This window comes from Ochotona curzoniae, unplaced genomic scaffold, assembly GCF_017591425.1.
Source record: "Ochotona curzoniae isolate NIBS_2020 unplaced genomic scaffold, NIBS_Ocur_1.0 contig_4501, whole genome shotgun sequence".
Classification (NCBI taxonomy): domain Eukaryota; kingdom Metazoa; phylum Chordata; class Mammalia; order Lagomorpha; family Ochotonidae; genus Ochotona; species Ochotona curzoniae.
In genome coordinates, this window is record NW_024466307.1 from 18,549,074 (window position 1) to 18,567,411 (window position 18,338).

The 18,338-nt window shown below is 41.2% G+C and overlaps 1 protein-coding gene across 1 annotated transcript; it reads left to right on the forward strand.

Annotated features, from left to right (window-relative positions):
- Positions 1–9,293: 9,293 nt before the first annotated feature.
- Positions 9,294–10,250, forward strand: LOC121160224 (putative olfactory receptor 2W6). The gene has a single exon (XM_040985870.1). It carries the CDS (start codon positions 9,294–9,296, stop codon positions 10,248–10,250), a length of 957 nt encoding a protein of 318 aa, XP_040841804.1.
- Positions 10,251–18,338: the final 8,088 nt, after the last annotated feature.

The following is an 18,338-nucleotide window of genomic DNA, read 5'->3' on the forward strand; positions in this document are numbered from 1 at the left end:
TGTCTTGGTATTTTCTTGGACAAAGCACATTGACTGCTTAATTTTGATAAATGCTAGTTCAGACTCAATAAAAGTCTGCATGTCGCATCCTATTGTGATTTGTGGCTTCCCGAACACAGAGGGAAACTTAAATGTCATTTCTTCACAGAACTGTCATATGGTCTGATAGATGTTGTCAGTACACAGAATCTAAAATCAAAATGATGATTTTTCATGAAACTTCTTGCTTATATTTGTCATCCACAGATTTATTTTTCAATTCCCAACTTCTACTTTTATACATCTCTTATTCTTTGGTTTATCATGTCAAACATTTTCTTGCTAATCACATTCACGTACTGCTCTGTTTCATATATTCTACTGTGAAAATATGCAATTCTCTATATTCTCCATGACTTATATCAGGTTGGTAAATTCCTCTAAAAAATAATTCAAACAACACTATTAAATATTCATAGTCTGGCGAAAGTACTTTTTTTTCCCTTTAGCATTATTATTACTCAGGTGACAAATAGTAACATAAAACTAGAGAAATTGTAAAAAGAATGCTTGTGTGTCATGTAACAAGTAAATACAATACATTATTAATTAGATTTTTACATGTAAGATTTCCCTAAGATACTTTTGTGAAATTTATTAGGTTGTCAAAATAATTATACTTTGCACAAATTCATTCCCTTTGGAAAAAACTATTGCCATATTAATATGAAAGGGACAGACTTAATGTAGATTATACATAAACCTCTTAGAATGATACTTCCTTCACTCCCATCCCCTGTAAAACTTGTTCTACCAAACACACGTGACCAATGATCATGTCTTGGCAACTTTAAAATGCTCCTTCTTGCTAATAAGTCAGCTTGTGTAGCCCTCATCCTGGTTTGTGGAGATTTACTCTGAAAATCTTGCCAGGCAAGAGCACACTCTTCTATCCATTCTTCAATTACAGATTTTACTTAGAATCAGTCGTTCTCTCAGTCTACTCCCTTCCTATCTCAGTAATCACAAAATAGCTCACCTAATTCCACATTTTATGTAGGTGATCTGTTTAATAGTAACACATCTGAATAGTGCAATGTAAGGCCATCGAACTATCATTTGATTCAGAATAATGCACACCCAGAAAAAAAAAAAAATTAGCAAATTGCTTGTTTGAACCCTGGCTCCTGCTCCTGCCACAAATGAGTGTTTCCAAATAAGACAGAATCCTTATTGTTGGCCACTCCAAAACACTTTTCTTGATTTATTTTGGACAACTCTGACTATGCCCTTAATCTTTCATTCCTGGCTCTGATATTACACACTTTATTTTGTAAGCTAAAATATTGGCTTCATAGAATTTTGTTTTGAAACAAAACTTAAAAATAACAAAAATTCTCACATTTTACAAATCAAAATTGAGTTCCCCAATTTGTTCAGTTAGAGAAAGAATTGTGCATACAGTATTTTCTGACATGCTGTCTCCATTTGGGTGAGTGGAGGAAGAGAAGAACTTCCATTAAACACTCCACAAAACACTCTCTTGATGGGTCAGGCTTTCCTGTGTCTTCAGATCAGGGTCAAATGAGAGCAGAATCCAACATTAATTTCCCAATGGAGTATCTTTGAGAGCTAGAATTTTTACTTTGAAGGCAGAGTAACCCATCCAGTCAAGTCTCACTCACATCAGAAACAAACACCGTCATTACCTTCTTCAGTTCTACCAGCTTTGAAGGAAATGGAAGATCTGTTGGCTACTTAAAGAGTGTAGAGAAATCAGAAAAATAGACATACAACCCGTGGTTCCCGACTTCCTCTTAGGATGGTGGAGGGCTTGGACCAGAGCTTCTGTCCTGGAGATCCCAGGGTGACATCTGTCCCTCAGAACAGATGCTGAGGCTCATAACCTAGGAAGTGGAAGCAGCCTCCCAGGTACACCTTTTACATACCCTACCTAATTGGTTGAAACCAAGAAAGAGCTGATTCATTCTCAAACCATCTCTGACCAAGGGTGAGCTCACCAACTCTGCCCTGGGGACACTGGCAGTGAAGAGAGAGCCGATCGTCAGCTGAGGCCGTGGAGACCTCTGGGTCCCAATGTGGCAATTAAAATCACTCACTGGCATTCCAAGATCTGCCCAGAAGACCTCGGTTCTTCATGTTCCTCATACTCTGCCCAAACTAAAGTATTTAATATCTACTTCTCATTTGATTCAGGGGACTCTTCAGCCAGGGGTCCATCATACACCTAGAACTTTGACCTACACTATTCCATGTCTTAAGCAAATTTCATTTCTCATTTAAAATCTACCATGGCCACTGCATATCAAATTGACTCCTTTTCTGTACTCCTCATAAAATTCTATATATTTGTTTCTGTTTGGATCACCAATACCAAGAAAATAGTAATTTATTACATAGCAAGTTTGATACTGTATATTTGTCTCACAGATTATCTTAGTTGATAATAATTTGATATTCAAATTCAAGTGCTTTTAAAAAAATCTTTTATGATGCAGTTTTTTAGACTTGGGGATTCCCTCTTCCAGTCTCCCTCTTTCTTCTCTGCCCTCTTCAGTTTTTTCCTATATTTTAACAATAAAGTAGCCCTTCACCATCCATCATTATTTAACTATATCATGACATTGTAGGTATAGACAATGGCAAAAAATTCATTATTCTAGTGTCAAAATATATTAAACTATTATATTGGGAGTCTGTCTTTTAATTCAGAAGCAGAGATGCACACTGCTGGGTATTTCCACTGCACTGTATACTCGCCTCCATTATATAGTTTTTCTAAATAAATATGTGTGCATTCATGTTGCCTATATGACTATTGATCTTGTATTTTGCATGAAGGTTGCATTATATCAGAGAAAACAAAAGATATTTGTCCTTTTGGGATTGACTTGTTTTACGTAGCATAATACTCTCTAGTTGGACCATTTTCTGATATCGGAAAAGTATCATTCTTTTTCATGCCTGAGTGGTATTTCATGGAATAGATGTACCACACACAGTTCATCATTCCTCTTTTTTTTGTTTTTTTAAGATTTACATTTTTATTGGAAAGGTGGATATACAGAGAGGAGGAGAGACAGAAAGGAAAATCTTCCATCTGATGATGAGTCACTCCCCAAGTGACCACAACGGCCGGTGCTGTGCCGATCCAAAGCCAGGAGCCAGGAGCTCTTCTGGGTCTCTCACGCTGGTGCAGGGTCCCAAGGCTTTGGGCCGTCCTCGACTGCTTTCCCAGGCCACAAGCAGGGAGCTGGATGGGAAGTGGAGCCGCTGGGACTAGAACCGGCACCCATATGAGATCCTGGCGCGTTCAAGGCGAGGACTTTAGTTGTCGTGCCGGGCCCATCTGTTCCTTTTTTGATGAACATCTGGGTTTTTAATGATAGACAACTTCTTAAAATATTATTTTCTTTTAATATTGTTTACATAGTTGAGAAGAATGCATACCCATGTGGACCTCTGATTAGGGTGATAGGTTCAGATGCCGAGTAATAAGAGTGGGACATATGATTCAGGGGTTTTTTCTCCTTTGTGTGTGGAGGGAATGGGGCGGAAAGGACCTCTCTTTGTTTTCAAACTACCCAAGCATCTGGGGATTTTTTTTTAAGGATTTATTTATTTTTATTGGAAAGGCAGAACAGATGTATAGAGAGAAGACAAAGACAAACATCCATCCATCTGCTTGTTTATTCCACACAATGAACACAATGCCCAGAGGAGCTGAGCTTATCTGAAACCAGGAGCCATGAGCTGCTTCTGGGTCTCCCACTCAGGTACGGTAAGCATACATACATATATACATGTTGGTATATGCTAATGCTATTAGCTTTTGTGTGTTGACTTTGTTTCCTGCAATGTTTCTCCTAAAGTTCTAATATCCTCTTAGTAGATTGCTTTACTTCCGTAATAAGCAGAATCGTGTCATCGGCAAACAGAGATTATTTGAAATCTTCATTTCTTAGTCTTGCCTAATGACTCTAAAACTTGCCGAACTACACTGAATAAATGCTAAGAGCTGGCACGATTTTGTGGTTCCGTTTCCTATTGGAAATGCTTACAGCTTTTTGTCATTCATGTTGACTGTCTGCTATTTATATGTTGCCTTCATTGTGTTTTTAAAAGTTTTATTGTCATAATGCAACGTCTTTTGTCATCCTACATATATCTTTATATATCCTATCTATATCTTTATCTATATCTACTGAGATAATCATATAAATTTTCTGCTTAGTTCTGCTTATGTGATGTATCATTTATTAACTGCCAGAACCAGAACCTCCCGGCGTGTTCAAGGCGAGGACTTTAGCTGCCAGTCCACGGTGCCAGGTCCTGTATACCATAATGTTTTTATCCAGACATCAGTTGTTGGACTTTTGGGTTGATTCCATATCTCAGCTATTGTAAAATGAATTGTTATAAACATGAGGGTGAAGATAACCCATTCAAAAGCCAATATTTCCTTTGGCTAAATTACTAGGAGTGAAACGGCTTGGTAATATAGTAGATCTATTTTCAAATTTTCTGAGGAATCTCCATACTATCTCCCAAAATGGTTGTACGCTAAGTTTACGTTACCACAGCCAATGCATTAGGATACCTTTTGCCAACATCTTTGTCATCATTTGTTATTAAGTGAAGTGAAATCTTATTAAATTTATTTGCATTTCTGGGCCCAGCACAGTAGCTTAGCAGCTAAAGTCCTAGCCTTGCACACTTTGGGATCCCATATGGTCACTTGTTCATATCCTGGAGCCCTGCTTCTCATCCAGCTCCCTGGGAAAGCAGGTGGGGACAGTCCAATGCCTTGGGACACTTAACCTGCGTGGGAGACCTGGAAGAGGCTCTGGGCTCCTGGCTTCGGATTGGCTCAGCACCAGCCATTTCTTAAGGAATGAATCAATGGACAGAAGATGTTCTTCTCTGTCTCTCCTCCTCTCTGTTATATCTGATTTTTCCAATAGAAAATAAATCTTAAAAAAATTTCATTTGCACTTCCCAGATGGCGAATGGTCCTGAGCATCTTTTCATGTACCTGCTGGTAATCGACAACATTCATCTAGGTCTTTGCCTGACCTAAAGCCTGTCTTTTATTAAAAAAAAAAATCACTTTATAACATGTGAATTTCCTTATCAAAACCACTTCAGCAAGAACCTCAGAGCATGCCCTACATCCGGGACCTGGGGAGGGTGGGAAATTGGGTGGGCCTTCTCCCTTAATACCCCCCTTTAAACATGAAGGAAACAATATGGAAAAAATAATAGTCTTACCCACTTTCCTGTAGCCCTTGAACTTTTTACCCTAATTAACTATGTTAAGATTGTCAAAATATAATAAAAAAAAATGCTAACCAAGAAAAAAAACATGTGAATTTCTTAATTTGAATGTACAATTGTTTTTAATCCTTAATTCATTGGAGAAAACCATTGATAACATTGCTTTGTCTAGAAAAGTTCATATGTAGGTATTTGTGTACAAATAGATTTTTCTATCAGTTGAGAAATATGTGATTGCTGATTATTGCCTCACATAATATTGTTAAGTATTTATTTTTTAAATTCAAGTGACCTTTTAAAAATTAGATATGAGCATAATTTAGCAAACAGTATCTCCTTAATCTTAACCTAGGAAATCTGTATGAAAATGACAAATACGTGATTTCAATTGGCTAAAGTAAAGGTTGTTCCAGATAAAGTATATACTTTTGCAATCTAACTTTGCTTTCATGTTTTTATGAATATGTTTGCATAAATTAACCAAGAATCATTATCACATATACTACATAACAATATCAGTTATTATTGTAATGATTTAGAAAATTAGTATATCATTAAAATTGGCCTTCTTTTATTTTTGCCTCTTCTTTCTTCTGTCACCTAAATGCCTTATATATTAGTGTTCCTTCTGGTTGAATTAATAAGATCCTTATGGTCATGTAAATACTATTTAACACTTAAAAAACATAGTTTTAGTAATTTTTAAAAGTAAAACTTGAAAAGTGAATATTGCATACAAGCTAGCTTTAATCCCCTTGGTACTTCACCCTCCCTGCTACCTGTGTCTCTCCAGGGTCTTTGACTTTTCTGTACTAATTGGTCACTTTGGGTTGCTTCATTCAGATGAAACTTCAGAGGAACTGGAAAGTACTTGTTACTTCTGAGTAAACAAGTAGGTTGCTTGTGGGCTCGGTGGGCGGGGTAATTTCCCTTTTCGCAGTTCTCTGGGAACTTGGTATAAAAAGTCCTTGCAATGCTAAGGTAAATCTTTGGGAAAGAAAGAAATCCCAGCTGCTACATTAGATCAATTTTGAGGGTCTTTGGGCACAGTAGCCAGACTCTGCTAAGAGCTGCCAATAACTGCCTGAGCCACTGCAAACCCTGGGTGCATAAGCTGTACAAACCCCTGAGATCCGTCAGTGTTTTACAAAAGATATCAGTATAACACCTGGTTCTCACACCATGGGATGTGTGTGATGGGATGAGGACATGATTTGATGGCTAACGTTTCTGAGAAAGGTGCAAAGCAAAATGGTTTGTAGAAAGAAGCAGGAAGAATAATAGAACGAAAAAGCAAAGGGGTGCTCTAGTGGAATTGCAAAATCCCAATTCATTTCCCTGATCCTATTTTGCTGTGGCAGACAGCTTTTGCGCTGTGTGAAAGATGATAAACAGTCTTGGATAAAAGCTCTGTTGTTGCCTGCTTGCATGGTGAGATCCATGTGTCCTGCACGGCTCTAACATAGCCTCACTTTTTCTTTCTCCATGTGAAAGGAGACCATGACTAGAATATGGTCCTCAACATGTCAGACTGACAAATGTCTGTGAAGGTGAGTGTGTGTCTTTGTTTTCAATCTCTCTGGATGCTGGGAAGGTCTGAAAAGCCAAGTTGTGCTTTTACTTGAAGTGGCAAATTTAGACCCTACATAAACATAAAACTGGACCATGAATCCTTTCAAGGTTCTAGAAAGTTGGATTTTTAAATTAAAAGGTATATATCCTGAAGGTCCTTTTAATTAAAAAAAAAATCCCACTTTATATATAATTTGTGTGTGTGTGTGTGTGTGTGTGCGTACACAAGATTGTCACTTGTTACAGTTCTGAGCAATGACAGTTGTTTCATTGAATGCCATATACTCTGGCAGATCTAATTCTATATTACCCCAGCAAACATTTATAAAGTATCTGTTTTTTAGGTGCAGGGCACTTAAACATATAACTACAAAGAGGTTATACGCACATTTACCTAAAATAATGCAGGCACTGTTGTAGCGTATTAGTGATTATGTGTTTGGGAATTAATCAGAGTTGACTGTGAGTGCTAGTTCTACCATATTGCGAAAATGTGACCTTGGTTTTAGGACTAAGTCACTGAAAGCTTTATTCCTCTACTCTATAAAATGAAACTTTAATATTAACAGTGTTACATAGAAATATCAATTGAGATAATGCACTCAAAGTACATTTCTAAGCCTGGAATGTGCATTTGAGAAATGTGATCACCATTCTTACTACACAAATGGTAATTATTGAGAGAATAACATTTCACATTGACTTTTACAGGTATGATATTTTGCATTTTAAGATAATCATGAAAAGAATAATTTATGCTATTACAATTCTAAAACTGTAGGTGAAAAAGACCCATAGGATCAAAGATCATTCCAAGTTGAGCCAGAATTTTTTCCACTTATTATTATCATTTTTTGATACAGTTCCACAGACCCTAGAATTTCCCTTACTTCCTCCTCACATCCCCCCCCCCCGGTCCTATATTATTACAATAGTATAGTTCTTCATAAACAGTCATAAGTCCATCGTGGGCATGTACAGTGGCAGAGAGTCCGGCATCCTATTGCCAGAATATCTTTTAAAGATTTATTTTTATTGATTGTAAAGATAGAATTATAGAGAGAGAAGAAGATATAGAGATATCTCCCATCTAAAGGTTCACTGCCCCAAAAGGCTGAAACGACGGGAAATGGGCAGGTCAAAAACCAGGAGCTGGGAGACAGGAGCCAGGAGCTAGGAACCTCAGTACACACAATGGTACCCAATGTAACATTGGTGGGCATCTGGACTGTGACACTCACCCTGGTCTTGCACTGCTGCTCTGCTCCTGGTTGGATCAAAGAAATCAGCAGAATGGGCAGGTCTGTGCCTGAGTTAACCTCCTGAGCTCCTGGTGAACTCCCTTTCCCGCCTGGGTGCCTGTGGAGCTCTGGCCACTGGTAGAGCTCAGATCAACAACCACTGGCTGCTGCTGGGGTATTTTGTCACTGCAACACCACACTGTTGTCTATCAGTCTCTGGGAACTCCTCTTGTCACTGGCCTGGCCTGTCCTTTTTGCTGGCATAGGCACTCTCTGCTTCACCCTGGCTAATGATTCTCTCTGTGTTTAAGTGTGTTCTTATCCATTTCACCATCTTGATTCTCAGTAAATGTGTTTTGTAGTCTCAGGAGGCACTGTAAGCCAGTCTGTCTTTTTGCACAGGATGTTTAAGGAGAAAATGGCAATATCTGCCACAGCGGTAAAGCTTAACAAACTGGGGTTGCTGCTGTAATTTTAAGACAAAAGATGAAAAGGGGTCGCTGTGTATCAGAGGAGGGTTACAGAAGCAACCATGGGAACAAATGAATCACTAAGAGGATTCTGGAAGAGGACCTAGCATTCTCATAAGTTACAAAAGGTGTTGGAAACAGCGTCATAAGGGGACACATCAACTCAGGTTAGGGGTTTTCATGTCCTCTAGACCATTAAAGGGGTTTCTGAAGAACCCACACATTTTCTCTAAAGGAGTAATCATCTCACTACACATCTCCAGGCTTGAAAATCAAGAATCTGTTTTGGGAGATTAAGAGCTTGCTGGGACTTCCTTTCTCATCCTTGTGCAAGGCCCAAACAGGAGGACCTTGTATCACTGTTGAAACACTGGCAAAGAAGGGGCAGGCAGATACACAGGTTGTTCATGGTCCATCTAAAGCACAGGGATTACCTGAAAGGAGATCTGTTTGGGAAGAGGGCAACAATGAGTATAAATGAGATTCTGAGATTTTAGTATCTGTGCAGTCACCTTTCATATTAGTTGATTTAGATTCTTTTGCACCTGAAAGTGGTTGAAATATTTTATGACAATGAAGGCAATAAGCCCTTTAATGTTTTTATCCAATGGCAAGGGGAAGTCAATTGAACAAAAGGAAAAAACCACAGAACATAGACCATATCTAGGGTCCATGATTGTTCATTACATATATTCATTGCCCACATAGCATCGTCAATCTTGTTGCAGATGGAATGGGATCATCCTCAGTGATGGAAGTGGAAATATCCAATGACAGTGCTGGTGGAGATTTCATCTTGGTGGGCTTCTCTGACCGGCCTGAGTTGGAGCTGGTCCTCTCCCTCTTCGTCCTGACATTCTACAGCATAACCCTTGTGGGTAACATTGCCATCATCTTACTTTCTATCCTGGATGTTCGACTGCATACACCCATGTACTTCTTCCTCAGAAACCTCTCTGTGCTCGACCTCTGCTTTACAACCAGCATTGTCCCCCAGATGCTGGTGAACATGTGGGGAGGCAGCAAGAAGATCAGCTATGCTGGCTGTATGGTCCAGTACTGGGTGGCCTTGGCACTTGGATCCACTGAATGTGTGCTGCTTGCGGTGATGGCAGTTGACCGCTACGTTGCAGTTTGCTGGCCTCTGCGTTATGCCTGCATCATGCACCCGAGGCTATGCTACTTCTTGGCAGCAGCTTCATGGTCCTCTGGCTTTGCCAACTCTTTTCTGCAGTCCTCAATGGCTATCGTACTGCCTCGATGTGGAAATCGGCGTGTGGACCATTTCTTTTGTGAGCTGCTGGTCATTGTTAAACTGTCCTGTGTGGATACTGGCCCAACAGAGTCTAAAATGTTTATTGCTCGGCTTATCATCCTGGCCATGCCCGTCTCCATCATCCTGACGTCTTATGTGTGCATTGGCAGGGCAGTAGTGAAGATGCGTTCAGCAGAGGGCAGGAAAAAAGCATTTGGAACCTGTGCTTCCCATCTGATGGTGGTTTCACTTTTTTATGGTACCATTATGTTTTTGTACTTACAACCAAAAGACAACTACTCGCAAGACCAAAGCAAAGCACTGGCGGTACTATACATGATTCTGGCCCCTACTCTCAACCCCTTGATCTACACATTGAGAAACAAAGATGTGAAGAAAGCAATTAGGAAAGTTATGGGGAAGGAGCAAGTTTAGGAAGATCAAGAACTGTAAGGCCAAGTGAAGCGATCTGGAGACACCATGCAGAATACCTGCACTTGTTTCCTTTCTCCACTGGATAGAATTGTCAAACCTCTATGTCCTCTGGCTAATTCTGGGATATTTCAAGGAACAGAGTTTACCATAAGAAATTTAACCATCTCTTAAAGAAATTTTTTTGTCCAGGGAAATTCTCACCAGCAAATCTTCATCCTATTGCTATTTCCTTTTTAATCTCAATAAATAATAACTTATTTAAATGCCATAAAATATATCTAGATGTTACAATAATGCTGGTAATATTTTTGTTACATTCGTAAGTATTGTACTGACCATAGCAGATTCTATATGACCTCCATTTTCTTCATCTCTCCACCAATAGAGTGACAAAGCATTGTTAACTTAGAAGGTATAGTCTATAATACACAAAAGAATACTCATCCACCATAGAGAAACACTGGGAAAACAAACACAAAGGATGAAAAATAATTAATACGCAGAGACTCTATATGATATCATAGATTCCTGATTTTTTTAAGCTGAAAAGAATATTGTGACTATTCAGTTCAAAGCTGTAAAATATCCCAAATTTTATCGAGTTTTGAACTTATCTCCTGAGGAACTATTTTAGTTAAAGGGATGGATATATTTGCTGGGAGTGTAACAAGGATTATAAATTCCATGATAATGAGAGTTATAACAAAGAGAACTGTGAATTTAGTACACAAAAAGTAATCCATCTCAACAAGTCTCCAAGCAGAATTTCTCACTGACTTTTAAAGAAAGAGAGAAGTGGGGGGAAAAAAACAACAAAATGAACCATTTTGAACATGAGGCCGTGGAAATGGATATAGTCAGGTAGTCAGATATGGTTGTAAAGGTCTCTAAGAGACCTAAGGAGAGTATAGAAAGGTAGGCAAAAACATAACTCCGTAAGATTCCTGTGTTATACCTGTACAGCCATCTAAAGCACTGGTTCCTCCACTCTTAGAGTATGGCTAAAACCCAGTGCTAAACTATTCCTGGGTTCTGGCTCCACTGCAGGGCTGGTTAGTGCTTGACCAGGTGTCACTGGATTCTTGGACTTTAGTACAAGTAAGTCATGAGTGATACTTAATTTTAACTTTAAAAACTCTGAAAAGCAAGAGGCCACCTGCTTAACAGTCAATGTTTAGACTTGTACTTATATGAGATGATGACATCACAGGCAGTGCTTTACCCAATGCAACAAAATTCTGTCCCATATCTTTTTATTCAAATCTTTTTAGTTGAAATTCAGAATTGTAGAAAGAGTGAAAGACACAGATACTGTAATTTCAAATGTAAATTGTGCCATCTACTCTCAGGCTCATCTAACAGCTCTTTAATTTTCAATTCCTCCTCAGCTTACAACTTTTAGAACTTTCAGGAATAGATAGATTGAGACCCTCCATTTTGGAGACTTGGACATGGAATATCCATTTTTTTGTCATTGTGCACATTTGGGAAGTATCCTTAAGGGACTTCTCCCCATTGCTTCTCCATTTTCAAAAGAGGTACAATTGTAGTACTATATTCTACTTTAAGAAAGTATTCCTTGGGCCTGGCGCGGTAACGCAGTGGTTAAGGTCCTCGCCTTGCACGCCCGGGATCCCATATGGGCGCCGGTTCTAATCCCGGCAGCCCTGCTTCCCTTCCAGCTCCCTGCCTGTGGCCTGGGAAAGCAGTCGAGGACAGCCCAAAGCTTTGGGACCCTGCACCCGCATGGGAGACCCAGAAGAGGCTCCTGGCTTCGGTTCGGCATAGTATCGGCCCGTTGCGCTCACTTGGGGAGTGAATCATCGGACGGAAGATCTTCCTCTCTGTCTCTCCTCTCTGTATATCCGCCTTTCCAATAAAAAAAATAATAAAAATAAATCTTTAAAAAAAAAAGAAAGTATTCCTTGAAAATTTTTTCTTGCCTTCTAGTTTATATTGTAGGCAGAGAGTATTGCTGAGGAAAATTAGTTAATCTTGTTCTAATTCTTTCTCAAATTGCTTCCAATGATGAAAACACAAGCCAATAAGGAACCAGAGGAAAATCCAAGATTTTGTCCCGTGTTTCTCATTAAGGCTTAACTTAAAAAAAAAAAAAGATTTATTTTATTTTATTGTAAAGTCAGATGTACAGAGAGGAGAAGAGACAGAGAGGAAAATATTCCATCCACTGATTCATTCCCCAAGTGGCCACAATGGCTGGAGTTGAGCCAACCTGAAGTCAGGAGCCAGGAGCCTCTTCCAGGTCTCCCACACAGGTGCAGGGTCCCAAGGCTTTGGGCCGTCCTCGACTGCTTTCCCAGGCCACAAGCAGGGAGCTAGATGACAAGCAGGGCAGCCAGGATTAGAACTGGCATCTGTGTGGGATCCCAGCACATGCAATGTGAGGACTTTAGCCACTAGGCTACCATGCCAGCTCCAAGGCTTAACTGTTTACTGCTCTTAAAATTAAAAGGAGCCAGTTTTGGTTGGTGAGCAGAGGGCACAGCCTGCCCCCAGCTACTTTTTTAAGCAGCTGACACCATCTTTTTTCAGGTGGCCAATGCACTCATCGGGCACCTGACTTTGCCCACTGGCCACCTGCTGATGGGCTCTGGGGGATTAGGGTGATGAAATATTGCCTAGGGACGTCCATGATTATGTACAGCATACATATAAGTGAGGAATGAATCCTGAGGGACACCTAACAACAGGGCCACTGTACTTGCTGGGAAGTGAGGTACTGAGACCTGGTGGTTGGAGGGGAGAGAATGGAAGATCTGAATGGTGAGACTGATTTGCCAGCCAACATAGGAGTCCTGAGATGGGCTTGTGGTACAACCACACGCCAGACCACACAAAAGCTATGGATCTAGATCATAGCTTTTTTTTTTTTCATAGATCACAGCGCAGAGCTAGTCCCAGTATCTGATTGAATATCGAAACAGGGGACAGGTATTCCCCTGTTGGGAATGGCAGGGCCATGACACTAACCAGCACACTAGAGAACCAGCTCCAAGGAGTAGATTCTGTGGGAGATAGGTGGGCCCAACCCTATGGAAATATAAGTCCTGCTGGTTAGCTTAGGAGTTGGGGTGGGGACTGGCTGAACTAGGTGTGAACATGTAACCTGCCAACACTCACAGGTACTAGGCTGTGAACTGGTCTGGACAGAGCTGCAGAATCCCTCAGCATGGGTGTGGCTTGGGCCTGGGATGTGCCAGACTGGACTAGAATCTAGCACCCACTGGTGCTCAAGAGAATCAAGTTAAGTATAGGATAGGCTAGGCCAGGTCTCTGCCTCGGCTGAGCCATGTGTAAGCTGTGTCTGGCTGCAGGCCAGGCGTGGCTGGGCTGTAGCGTGCAACAATAAGAACTGGAATGGGTGAAGGCTGGTGAAGAAAGGCCACTGTTCCTGCTAGGACAGGAGGTGGACTAAGTAGGGCTGGCCCATGGACTGACCAGTGTGCACAAGATCTGGCACTGGGAGAGATCCTGATGGAGTAGCTTGGGTAACTCCTCTGTTGGAACACGCTCCCTGCAGGTGAATGCAAGAACCAAGATGGGGAGCAGTCCAGACCAGGCCAAAATATACGGTACTCACTGGCATACATTTGGCACAGGTTGGGAGCAGGCCAGGCTGGGCCAGTCTATATCACCAACTGGCAAATCCAAGTGCCACAATGGAGTATGGGTCAGGCAGCATCAGGCCACAAAAACAGCCAGTCCACATGAAGGCCTAGACTGGGGGCTGTCAGGGCTGGGCTAGGCTGTAGTCCCCACCAGCGTGAGTTGGAATTGGGGGTGGGCCTGGCCAGGCTACAGCACCCACTGGAAAATGCTGAGGTGAGGCGGGCTGTGCCAGACTGGGCTGCAACGCCCAACCAGCACATGTGGGGTGGTGGAGATGGCCCCAGTGAGGGCTGTGAGGACTCCACTACTGGGCCACCACTTCCACTGGTGAGCATGAGAGTTGGGATTGGGGCAGACCAGGCCGGGCAGGGCTACAACATCTGATGGCCCACATGTGAGCTGGATCAGGGAAAAGCCAGGCTGGGCTGACTGTGCCTTCTGGTACATGCATAAGCCAGTTTGGATGTGGATTGCTTGGGCTTTGCTGCAGCATCAGATGGCAGATGCTGGCACAGGGGCCAAATACTTCAGGCACAGGCATTGCCTAGATAGATGGTGGCCCCCACTGGTACCAGTGTGAACTGGATAGTGGGGCTGGTTGGGACGAACTGGGCTTCAATGCCTATCAACATGTATGAGAGCTGAATGGATGTAGGACAGACGGGACCAGTCTGCTGTACACACTGGCAAGTGTATGTAGAGCAGAGGCGGGCCTGGTGGGGGTTTTGTGGGTTGTTCCCACTAGACTGCAGCTCCCACCGGTTTGCATAAAGGCCGAGTATGTGGTGGACATGATCAGGCTGGGCTCCAACACCCACTGGGTTATGTAAAACATGGGACTGAAGACAGAACTGATCAAGCAATTCCAACTACCAGTGTGTGCGTAGGCTGATTTGGGTGACAAACTGTACCGGACCCTGTATTGGCAAACAGACAAGAATCAGGTCTGGGATGGCCTCACATGAGGTTTCTTTGGCGACTCCCTACTAACTGAACCACTGGACTCAGAACCCTAACCATGAAGAGAGTTTCAGTTTCCATGGTCTGATCCTGGAGTGCATGTGTCAGAGCTGGGCCTCCTCAGTTGCTCAGTTGCTCAGACAGAGCAGTGGACAGCATATTCAAATGTACATGGAGGATATGGAAGTACATTGGAGCCTCCAGAGGACACCTGGCACCATGATAGAGGATGGAGGACAGAACGAATTACCCCAGCCAGTCGTTGGCAGTGAATATGTGGGCAGACGGAGACACTAAGTTGGACTATAGCAACCAGTGGATTCGGAAGAGATTTCAACACTATTGGAGTGGAAGGATCGTCAGCAATTCAGGACTATTGAACTATCCAAACCTCTTGAGAAATCTGTGACATTGTAAATTTCTATTTTTACTTCCTGTTGTTGATTTTGTATTGTGGCTTTTCGTTTAAGAGTGATACATTATTCTGGACTGATAATTTTTTTTTTTGCCTTTTAGAATCTGGAAGGAAAGTTTTCATTTATTATTCCATTGAATATATTTTTATTATTATTATTTTTAACTTGTTTATTTTTATTGGAAAGACAGATATACACAGAGGAGGAGAGACAGAGAAGAAGATCTTCTTTCCGATGGTTCACTCCCCAAGTGACCACAATGGCCAGTACTGCGCCGATCTGAAGCCAAGAGCCAAGAGCTCTTCCGGGTCTCCCACGCGGGTGCAGGGTCCCAAGGCTTTGGGCCATCCTCGACTGCTTTCCCAGGCCACAAGCAGGGATCTGGATGGGAAGCAGGGCAGCCGGGATTAGAACCAGCGACCATGTGGAATCCAAGCGCATGCAAGGTGAGGACTTTAACCACTACACTATTGCACTGGGCCCTATTATGTTTTTAAATATATTTTTAACTCAACTTTTATTTTTGCACCTTCTGAAACTTCAATAACCTTTATATTTGACCTTTTAATAGTTTCCCTTCATTCTTGAACACTTTTGTTGGCTTGACCCAGCTCCACTTACAGATTTTAATTGTTTCCCCATTGCTGCAAGAAATAATTTCCAATTTTGATATTCTGAGCCACATGAGAGGGTGTGTTATGCAGAAACTGAATACATTAGTTTAATTTGTCTAGGGTATGGGGAATAGAAATATATGAAGGCTGCAAGACAGATCTTGGAATGCTGGCCAGTTGCTTTTAATTGGCACATCAGGGCCCAGAGATCTCCAAGGCCACACACACATACTCTTTCTTTCCCTACTCTCAAGTAGAGTCCCTGGAAAATGTCCCTGGGGAGAGCTGCATAGTCAGCATTAGGTTCAGTGGTGATTTGATAAAACCCCAAGTTCTTGCTGAGTTTAATTTGTTACAGAGAGTAAGAAAAGGACAATGGCTAAGTTCCCATTTGCTACCTTTTAAGCCATGGCAGTCTCGTTTGCCAATAATGGGAGAAAGCGTACGCACGCAATCACGGTTCCCCAAGATGAAAGCTTCGAATCAAGCTCCTCACCCAACAGAAGTTAGAACCGAGGAGCAACAGTGTCTCTAGATTTGACCAGACTCTGGTGAGTTTCACAGCACTTGGAAATCAATAGAATTGAAAGAGGTAAATAGAATTGTTTTTTTTTTTTTCCCTTAAACTCCTAGTGGGTCCTTATTGGGTAAGCTGCTCTCCCTTCACAATTCAAATTCAGAATTAAAATTATCCCACTTTTGAATTATTACTGCAGTCCATTGTGTTGGGTACCTGGTTTAAGGAAAGAGAGATGCTGAATTTATATAAAGACAAATTATCAATGAAAGTGTCTCTTCCTGTGTTGGTCAGTCACCCACCCTGACATTTCACACTTATGTTCACAGATATCACCCTTGCACCTCTTTGCCTCCACGTGTGTAAACACTGGGGAGTGCATTTGCTGTGTTATGCTCGAAAACAATTTTAAAATCCTTTTCTAAATTTCAAGTCCTAACACTCTAAGATACGATATTCAAATAAACTGTATCCATCAGAGCCTAGCATCAAAGCATAGAAGCTTGTGATTTTTATAATTTGTTAAAGAGTATTAGGAATGTAGAAGAGCAGATTTTGTGGGTTTCATACGCACAGTTCAGGAAGATTGTCCTGATTCCCCTTTTCCCAGTTTTCCTGCCACACCATTCCCTCTCAATGCTCCTTCTTCCCTTCGCACTCCTCAGCGGCATTTTCAGGCTTAATTTGTCACTCATCATAATATTCAACTAGCAAAAGGAGTACAAGACCATACTTCCACTGGAGAATACACAATCCTATTCCAAAGTGACCATTTCATCCCTGCACAGTTTGTATTCCATATTACCTGCCATATATCAGAGAAAATACATATTTGCCTTTCAGATTGTTTACTTTAGATGAAAATAGCTATTTCCAATTATGTCCATTTTGTCACTAAAGATGTTGCTTTTTGCTTTTTTTTTTCTTTACCTTTACATTTTTTTATTTGGTTTTAGTATATGTGCTGCCAAAGGAGCACTTTTTATTTGGTTTTATGAAACAGTTTCATAGGCTCTGGGATTCCCCCAACTCCTCCCCATGCCCTCCCCCCATGTTGGATTCCTCCACATTGTTGCAGTATTACAGTTCATATTCAGTCATGATTCCTTCATTGTGGGCATGTACCATGCATAGAGTCCAGCATCTTATTGTCCAGATAAATTCAACAGTTTCCTTGGAAGACCATCCCTGGTCTGAAAGTAGAGCTGGCAGAATATCATCCCGTCCAATGAAAAGCCACAACATAACATCAACAACAATTTGCAACATTATGGAGTTAATTGACATGGTATTGAGTGACCAATATGTTAGAAAATGCAAGTTCTTAACCACATCCTGTGACTACTTCATTGGCTTTTCAATTTTCTTATGGCTGAGTAATATTCTAGAATGTAAGTGCTGCTCTGATTCTTGTGGCCATTTGGATATAGACTCAGCAGATAGCAAATTCTCTCTTTCTCAATCTCCTCTTCTGTTTATAACTGTACCATTCAAACACATTTTTAAAGATTATTTTTATTTGAAAGGCTGATTTGCATAAAATGAAGTAGAGAGAATCTCCCATTCATTGACTCACTTCTCAAATGGTTGCAACAACCAGAGCTTTTCAGGCTGAGCCCGGAGCCAGGAGCTTCTGGGTATCTCATGTTCCTATATAGGTGTCAAGGCCCATCCTCCACTGCTCTCCCTTGCCATAAGCAGGGAGCTGGATCAGATGTGGAGCAGCTAGGACACCCAGCAGTGCCCCTATAGAATGCTATAGGCAGAGACTTAATCAGCTATGCCATGGCACCTGTTGTCAAATAGATGTTTATCAAGGATTGTCACTATAGTATTTAAGTTGCCTATTTTTTGACTAATACTTTTTTAATTTAAATGTTCTTAATATTGAAGCACAATCTGGCTTTTGTAAGTTTAAATCAACTGGTAACAGTTGGAGTTTTTACAAGGA